The sequence below is a fragment of the Grampus griseus genome (genome assembly GCF_964374135.1).
Source record: "Grampus griseus genome assembly, chromosome: 15".
Classification (NCBI taxonomy): domain Eukaryota; kingdom Metazoa; phylum Chordata; class Mammalia; order Artiodactyla; family Delphinidae; genus Grampus; species Grampus griseus.
In genome coordinates, this window is record NC_139009.1 from 20,663,412 (window position 1) to 20,671,778 (window position 8,367).

Genomic DNA, 8,367 nt, shown 5'->3' on the forward strand with positions numbered 1-8,367 from the left:
TAAATATCAACTTTTCCTGCCTAACGCGCTGAAGTTCATTTTCCCTTTTCTCAAGGCTAGGGTAGACCGTCCAGGAATTTACTGCATATTTGGCCTGGCTGGCTTGGAGCAACCCAGCTGAACCCCAAGATGACTGCCTGGTTCTTCCTTTCGCCCCTTCCTTCTCTAATACCAAGTCCCAGGCCAGTGCTTTTCCCAGCAAATGCCAGGAGCTCATGTGAAGAGCAACTGGCCACGAGGCTGTCAGGGGAGGAGAAGAAAACGACTGTTTCTGCAGGAAGGAGAGCAGTGCCTCCAGGTTCTTGGGCATCTTCACATATTTCTGGAGAAAGGACAAGCTCAACTATGGAGCCTCTGGTAGGCAGAGGGAAGGAGACAGGTGGTGTGGCCTGGCCTTCAGACACCACTGTCCTGGGCGGATCCACAGATGACGAATGCAAGGCTCCCAGGACTCAGTGTCACACAGGGCCACAGCCAAGCTTTCACTGGAAAGGGCAGGCGTTGCCCATTAGTCTCATCAGAGGCAACCTCAGCTGTGGACCCAGATGGAGCGAGCAGTGGTAGGCCCACACTGGTCTAGAAGGTGGCAGTGTCCAGGCCCCTGGCTCCCTGGGAGCAGGGAGGCTAAAGAAAAGCTGGAAAGGCCCTCTGGAGCAGCAGGATGGTCACAACGATAAGCCCGACACACAGCAGCAGCAGCAGCCATATAGGAACACTCCCTGCAAGGGGGGAAGGGAAGGAGTCAGGAGGCAAAGGAGCATCACAGCCCAGAGAACAGAACCATTCAAGAAGGGGGTAGTGGCTACAGATAAGTATCCCATTCTCCAGGAGGCAAGTTTTCGCTACAGCGAAAGCTGGGGTGGTTCCCCCACTGCACCCACCCCAGTGACTCACGTCGTGAGGGCAGCAGGTGTAGCTGGCAACGGCTATCAACAGCCACAGAAAACAGAGCAGTTTCCTGGGACCCAAGGAGCTCTGGACCACGACCCTTCTCAGGTAGAAAGGCCACATCCGTCACCACGATGCCATGGGCCTCCTTCATGTAGTACAGGCGCTGGGGACAGGAGGAAAACTAGTGAGGGAAGGCCCAACTGGGAACATTCCTTCCGGAAAACACGGCCTCTGCCCCCAGAAGACTTTCCCGCTACAGGCTGGGCCAGACTCCTTCCTGCACACTCAGTGCAGAAGCAGGCCTAGAATCCCCACCCCAAAAGCCCTCAGGGCTGTGCCCACCTCCACTCATTACCTGGAGAGAGAAAGCTATGTAGATGGCAACAGAGCCAGTGACCGTGCCCAGGCCTAGGAAGGTGCCCGATTCACTGCAACAAACAATAAAATGCTCACTGTCCTGGAGTCTGTGCCGCAACAACAGTCCTCAGGGACTCACGTCTCCCTGAGCTCCCCCTGGTCCCCCCATACCCAGCCAAGCCACCACTGTCTCACACCTGACGCTAAGGCAGGAGATGACTTCATGGCCACAGGACTTGGTCCGAAGGGGCAAGAACGTGGAGCCATCCCAGGCCGTGAGGTAGCAGGGCGGGGGCTGGCGCAGACGCTTGTGGGGAATCTGCACCGTGAAGAGTCGCAGCCCAGCAGGCTGGTCTGGAACCTGCCCAAACCTGGGGGCCGGGCGAGAAGCTGTTCAGCTCCTGGGGCCCGCCCAACCCTCCTCAGAGGTGTGTGCCCTCCTGCACCCTGGTGAGGCCTAGGGTAACACCCGACAGGGCTCCGACCCTCCCCAGCTTCCCCCCAGTCTCCTCCCACTCCCCCACATCTAGGCTGTGCCTCCTTCAGCCACCCTCTGGGGTCTCCACACCTGCAGGCCTGGTAGCGGTAAGGCGTGTTAGAAAAGGTGGGTCCGTTCTCTTGCCAGTGCAGCTGTGTCACCAGCTGATCCTTCTGCCACACGGAGGCCTTAAGGTCCCAGCCCACAGTTACCAACTAGTCAGGAATCAAGATTCCAAGGATGGACGGTTAGGGGATCCACTTACTGGGCAAGCAGCATAATCACCTACTTTCTCCGCCCTCTCAACTCCTCACCTTGCCATCAGGCCCCAAAGCCAGGTCCTCAATCTCCCCTTCGTGGGCTCTGAACTCCAGAACTTTCTCCAAGGTGGGTACCTGCAGCCAAACCACCACCACAGTTAGCCTAGGTACCCGGCAAGAGCGCAATGATACTCACCCCTCTTCTCTACTAATGGCCGCTCAGTGCAGGCTTCACTCACAAGTTCCCCAGAACCCATGTTCAGTTTCTCACAATTCTGGCCTTGCTGCTACTGACACTCATCCTCTAACCTCCCAAAACCACACCTTCCAGACACGAACGTAGCCATCCGTCCCTCCAGTGGCAAGCAGGGTACTATCATGGTTGAAGCATACAACTTTCTGCAGGGGATCAGTGCTGAAGTCTGTCTGCACCGCCTGCAAATTCTCTACGCTGAATTCTATCTCCTCCTGGTGGGTTTCAGCTCCAGACTTCTCTGCTGGGGCAGCCCCTTTCCTTTGTCGAGGCCCCTGCTCCTTGGAACCTGCAACACAAACAGCCTGCCAGGTTCCAGGTTTCTCAAGTAAGTAGTACTGGCCCCCTCTCTAGTGGTGAACATCGAACTTCTCGCCTGCTACCATAACCCCACTTCCAGCCCCACTTCATCAGAGACCAAGATGAGAGAGATCTTACTTATTTAACCCTCCTCCCAAACCTAGAAAGGGGGCTCTCACCTGCCTTCCCTGCCTTGTTTTTGCTCTTCTGCTGATGGATCTGGAAGCGCAGGAGCTGACAGTGGGCATCCTGCCCCGCTGCAAGGATGTTACCAGCCAGCGCCAAGTTCATGGTGGCCCGTGTCTCTGTGTCATGGGAGTGTAGTAAGGAGGCGCTAAGGCGCCCATTAATCTGCTCCAGTTGCAGAAAGTGCTGTGGGAGAGGGAACCAGGGTGAGGTTCAGAGAGCACCTCAAGGGCAAACTTACATTCTATAGTCTGATGCCCTACCCCTTTGCTAACTACACTTTCTAGTTTAAAAGACTTTTTGCAATCTTTTTCTTTTTTGAGCCTCACGAATCTGTACAGCAAGCAAGGCTCTAGTTTGCAGGACAATGTGATGACGCTCAGAAGAGTGAAGAAACCCTAGCTTCTATTTCACTCGCCGCTGCTATTAGTCTGGCAGACAAGTCTATGTGGTCCCCCTGGAAAAAGCCAGGATAAGACCCCTGGTGCTAATCCTGAGGTCGAACTGAAGCGTTCGTGCCTAGGTAGCGCCGTGTGCAGTTTTCACTTTACCTTAGGAGCCTCTCAACTGACCGGTGAGTTCTCGATTGAAATTCGCGCCGGGACGCCCGGCATGCCGGGGTTCCCACCCGGGAGGGGCCGGGTCCGAAGCAGGGGTGCGGCCCGCCCCCAGACCCTCCCAGAATCGCCCTCAGCCCGTGGCGCGACCCGGCCCCAGGGGCACTGTACTCACCACGCCGTTCTTTATGCCGGTCTTGGCGGCGCCTCCTCCGCCCGCAGCGATGAGCAGCCCAGCGCTGGGGTCGACCTGAAGCGCGTACAACGGGAACGGGGCCCGGTACAGCTCTGGCGCCCGGCGCCGACCCATCCCGCTCGCCCAGCGCTTCACTGTCTGCGCCGAGGCACCGGGGACATGCCGCCCGGCCTTCGACTGCTGCTACGGTCGCTGTTGACTTTGGTCCGGTCGCCGCCGGGAGGACTCCAGACCCCTCTCACAGCCGCCGGGTTGCAGAAACTGTAACTACACACAAGCCTCCCTATCGCTGCCGCGGGCCGCCTAACCCGGTCTCGCAGACGCGCAAGGCGCAGGCGCACCGAGCCCGCACTCCTCACGCAGGCGCAGAGCCGCCAATACGCGTCAGCACTAGCCGGCCGCGGGCAGGCGGAGCCCCAGCTCCAGGATGCCGGTCTCCGCCCGCTTGTGAAGGCAGACTCCGCCATCTTTTTGCGGGGCTTTGGGGGCGCGCACCAGCTTCAAGGAAATGTCTTGATCTGCAGTAGCGGGGTGGGTGGGGGGTGGGGACGGGGTGTGCCAATAAAGGTTAAGGGAGGTTAATAAGCCTTTAATAAAGAAATCCGTGGATCAGGACTGTCCACACTTCAGGAGTGATACGCAGACTCGTCGAGCGCAGCCTTTACGTTTACCCAAGAGAAGAAGTGATTTATCCAAGGTCTGCCTCGCACCCCACCCTCCTGAGGGGGCCCTTGGATTTCTGATCTCCAACGTGAGGACCCCGTGTTTCTCTGCAGTGAACGCTAGGCTTGCCCTTGCCTGCAAGGAGACATGTCCTGCTGCTCCCCTGGCCTTGTCAGCATGAGTCCTTTTAATCTAAGGTGCAGCCAGAGGAAGGGGCCCAGTGGCTTCGTCTCTGGGGATGCCATTACCTGTCCCAACAAATCGAATTAAATGGGTGAAGGGCCTGGCAGAGCCCTCTGCACGTCTCAGGTGCTCAGGGCTTATGGGTCCCTTGCCCTCCTCAGATATATGGCACTCACTCTCCTTGGTCATTCTGTTTCCTTTGACTCTCCTCCACCCCTTGTTGGGTTCTGGTCACCCTGAAGGTACAGCCACCCACAGGATCTGCTCAGCAAGACACAAACACAAGTTTTGCAGGGTCAGGCTTTATTGGATACCCCGAAGGCTGAGTGGGGCCTCGGGTGCCCTTGGTCCTCTTCAGCCAGGAGAAAGCAGACTCCACAAGGGGCTCCCAGGGTTCAGGGCTGGAGAACATAGCTGACCTCCAGCCAGCCAGCCCTTCAGAGTGTCTCGGGGGCCCCCTGAGATCTGGGGCCGGGCAGGGATGGTGGGGTTCGGAGGAGGTGCTCCAGGGAGCCTCCGTGGCTCTAGAGTGGTGACTTTCGGAGAATGGGCTCTGGAGAGGCAGGCCTCTTTGAGGCAGAGGAATGTCTGGGCTTCAGGGAGACAGTGGCCTGTTTTGGTGCCTGAGTCTGAGACCCTGACCAGCACATGGAGTTTGGTGATTGAGGGCCTACAGACCTGAGGCTCCCGTTCTGGGAGGGGTTGCCTGGGCCTAGATCTGCCTGGGCCTGAGCTGCTGGGGCTTGAGATGCCTGGGCTTAACACCCACGGGCCTGAGCGGCCTCTCCCCGAGGCCCTACTTCCTCCGGCCTTCTTTCTCGCAACAGATGCAAGGCCCTGGCCTGGCCCCGAGGCAGGCGGAGGCCAAAGCCAATGCCGATGCGCAGTGGTCCGGATTCCTGGCCCTGCGCACAGGGCAATAGCTGGGGGAAAGCAAGTAGCCTGGGTCCAGTCCTGTACCTGGGGATAGGGCAAGAGGGGCTGCGGGGCCGGAGACATACCAGACAGACAGGATACTCCACGACCGGGGACTTGCCGGTTTTGCCTTGCCACAGGCACTGCAAAAGCCGTAGCCGCAGGTCGTGGGCTATACGGCGTTGCCCCAGATGAACCACGAGGGCCTGGACCAGGGCTCCTGGGTCCCTGAACTCTGCAGGGTCCCTCTCGCTTGCCACGCAGCCCCCCTCCCCCACAGGGGACCCGGTGTTCCTGTGCTGCTGCGAGTGCCATGTCCGGCTGTTAGAGTGAACCCCACGAGAAGGTAGACTGGGGCTTGGGGAGGTGAGAGTGGAGCTAGGTACGTCTTCGGGGTGGGAAGGAGACTGGCAACATGAGCTCAGGAGAGAGGAGTTCTGTGGCTGAGAGAGAGAAGAGGAGTGAGTGAGAGTAGGAGATGGGTATAGCCAGTGGGAGGGCGAGGAAGAACGTGGTGCAGAGACAGAGAGACAATTCTGATGAAAGAAAGAAGGGGAACTTGGGAGATAAGAAGAGTAGGGATGTAGGACAAAGTCTGAATTTGAGTCAGAAGAGTAGAAATGGGAGCCTGCAGAGTGGGACCATGGGGGAGGAGAGCAAGGTGGGTGGGTGGGACGGAGTGATTGTTGGGGAGGTTGAGGTCGAAGGTTGCAGGGAAGGGAGTCCACAATTTTTGAGGGGCCCCGAGGGGGGCGCCCAGGGGGTGCTGCGTTCTGTAGCAGCACTTGGTCCTTGTTTTGAGGCAACATTGCCTTGAATCCAGAGGAGAATGGAGTGTCAAGCCCACAGATTAGAGACCTGGCAGCGGCAGGACCAGCATCTCTGGGGCCAGAAGTGGCCGAGAAATCAAGGCCTTCTGTGCACAGAATGTGGCTCCAGCCTGGTGTTGGTAGGACTGTTGGTGGCAAGCCAAGGAGACACCCAGCCCTGGAGCACCAGCTTCTCTGGGTGTTCAGACGGGAGTTTGGCTCTAAACTTGCCTTCTCACTTCTTTGCAGTGGGCCAGTGATGAGGGATGGAGGGGATGGAGAATCAGGACTGACTCTTGGGAGCTGAACGACAGCAGAAGTTATCTGGGTGGGCCAGGGAGGAAGACACAGCCCATAGGATCTGTAGAGAAAGAAACAGAGCCCAAGATATTGGGAGGCTGGGTCCATTTCTGGTTCTGACTTATGTACCATGCAGGCTGGTTCACCAAGGCCCTAGATCCATGTCACCCTGGGGTCAGAAGAGCTGGCAAAAAGCTCCAGAGAAGGTAAGAGCTAAGGAGGAGAGGAGTAGGGAAGGAGGGGAGGATGGATAGGATGGAGTTAGAGGAGGGGGCTTGGGAGATGGGTACTGAGATGGGACTAGGAAATGAGGGTGTTCTGGTGCTGTGAGCTCTTACCAATGAGGGTTCCTCTGGGCTGTGTTTCTCAAGGCACTTCACTGATGTGGGACCTGGGAGAGAGAGGAACAGAGTCAACAAATGGTGGGTACGCCCCTCTCTGCCCCCAGCGTCTGTCACCCAAAACTCACTCTGACCAAGAGTTCTGTCTGAGCCTTGCCCTCGGTCCTCCTTCAGCCAGGCGGAGGTCTTCTGTTACCAGGTTTTTGTTCTCCTAAACCTGAATCAGTGATTCTGCAAGCATCCTGGTTTCCTGGCACTCTGGTTGCCCTAATCCCAGTCTTCCCTAACGCTGATGTCCTCTGGCTCAGTCTGGCCCCAGCCACGATGGCTTTTCACGCTCAGTAGCAGTAGTAGCAGTGGGGCTAGCTGGTGAAAACCTCTGGGAGGTGGGCACTTTGTCCCAGCAGCCCTCGGGAGCTGGGAGCTGGGAGCCCCTTTTCCTGGGGCAGTTGTCCCTGGCATCTAGTGCCTATGTCACAGAGGTCGGGGGCTGACATCATAGACTCTCCTCCTCAAGGCTCTAGGACCTTCTCTCAGAGATCATCCACAGGCTGGCCCTTGACAAAACTGAAGCAAGCAAAATTCCCTGGGGCCTTCAGTCTCTCCTTCAGGGCCCAGCCCCCACCTCTGCTCTCTGCCCATATATTTACAGTTCCCACCACCTCCTCCATCCAGGCTTCTCCCCAGCTGTACAGCCTAGAGCCTCCCTTCAACTTCTTGTTTTCTTTGCTTTCTGAGCAGTGGTTCATGCTCCACACCTTTTCCCCCCTTGGGATAATGCTTATATGTTTGCTTTTTTTTTTTAATCAGTTATGTTCTATAATTTTTTAGCTTTACTGAGGTATAATTCACAACTAAAATTGTAACACCTTCGAAGTGTACATAGTAAATTCTCCCTTACTCCACCTTTTCGTTCTATCCAGGCTTTCCATGAATTGGACAAGGCCCACCCTTGGAAGGGCAATCTGCTTGCTCAGTCTACTGATTCAGATGTAATCTCATCTAGAAACACCCTCGCAGACACACCCAGAATAATGTTTAACCAAATATCGGGGCACCCCTTGGCCCAGTTGACACATAAAATTAACCGTCACAGTATATAAGTGAAAGATGAGATGCCTTTCCAAGGGTCTATGATGCCTAGATTAAAGGAGGCTTTGCCCATATCAATATTTCCAATTGTCTCCTTTTTTTGGTGCCCTGGAGTTTTTTTCACCCCACGACTAGTCATCATAATAAAATTAGGACTGAGTAAGATGTACGGTTAGTATAAAGTGAGAGAAGGGTTCTTATGAAGAGGTGAGTGGTGGGAAAGCAGAACCAGGCAAAACCTCAGTCATATCAGTTTTAGGAAGGAGCGAATATGGAGCCTGAGGTCAAGCCTTAGGGACTGAGGGCTTCCTGGGATGCCAGACTTTCAGCGCTAAACCCAAAACAGTCCTAGATAAACCAAAACTAAACCCTAGAACTTGAGTCCTCTTGGAAAAGATTCATGTTCCCCTAGGGTATGAGGATCCCTGTTTGAAGGTTACTGGTCTAAAAAAAATTTCTATAGTAACTTCAATTTACACTAACCACTCTCTCCCTTATTTTGTGTTAATTACTATATGCTTAGTAAAACTCTGCTGACCAAGCAAATGGAAATACTCTAAGCATTTGGCATCCAAGTTGGAAACAT

General features: G+C 55.7%; 2 protein-coding genes across 3 annotated transcripts; both read right to left on the reverse strand.

The window, feature by feature from the left end:
* Window positions 1-3: 3 nt before the first annotated feature.
* PREB (prolactin regulatory element binding) lies at window positions 4-3,776 on the reverse strand. Of its 2 annotated transcripts, XM_082672679.1 has the most exons (9): window positions 3,458-3,776; window positions 2,719-2,911; window positions 2,311-2,528; window positions 2,041-2,121; window positions 1,817-1,941; window positions 1,446-1,619; window positions 1,247-1,319; window positions 895-1,054; window positions 6-719 (listed from the first exon to the last, which is right to left on the reverse strand). In XM_082672679.1, exons 1-9 carry the CDS (start codon window positions 3,590-3,592, stop codon window positions 625-627), a joined length of 1,254 nt encoding a protein of 417 aa, XP_082528805.1. In that variant the 5' UTR covers window positions 3,593-3,776; the 3' UTR covers window positions 6-624. The 2 variants fall into 2 exon arrangements, with proteins under 2 accessions (XP_082528806.1, XP_082528805.1); XM_082672680.1 differs by lacking the exon at window positions 895-1,054 and having other exon boundaries at window positions 4-719.
* A 1,306-nt stretch (window positions 3,777-5,082) lies between these two features.
* On the reverse strand, window positions 5,083-6,048 carry PRR30 (proline rich 30; the record flags this gene model as incomplete). The annotated part of the gene is made up of 1 exon (XM_082671784.1): window positions 5,083-6,048. The coding sequence occupies one exon, from the start codon at window positions 6,046-6,048 to the stop codon at window positions 5,083-5,085; it is 966 nt and encodes a 321-aa protein (XP_082527910.1).
* Window positions 6,049-8,367: the final 2,319 nt, after the last annotated feature.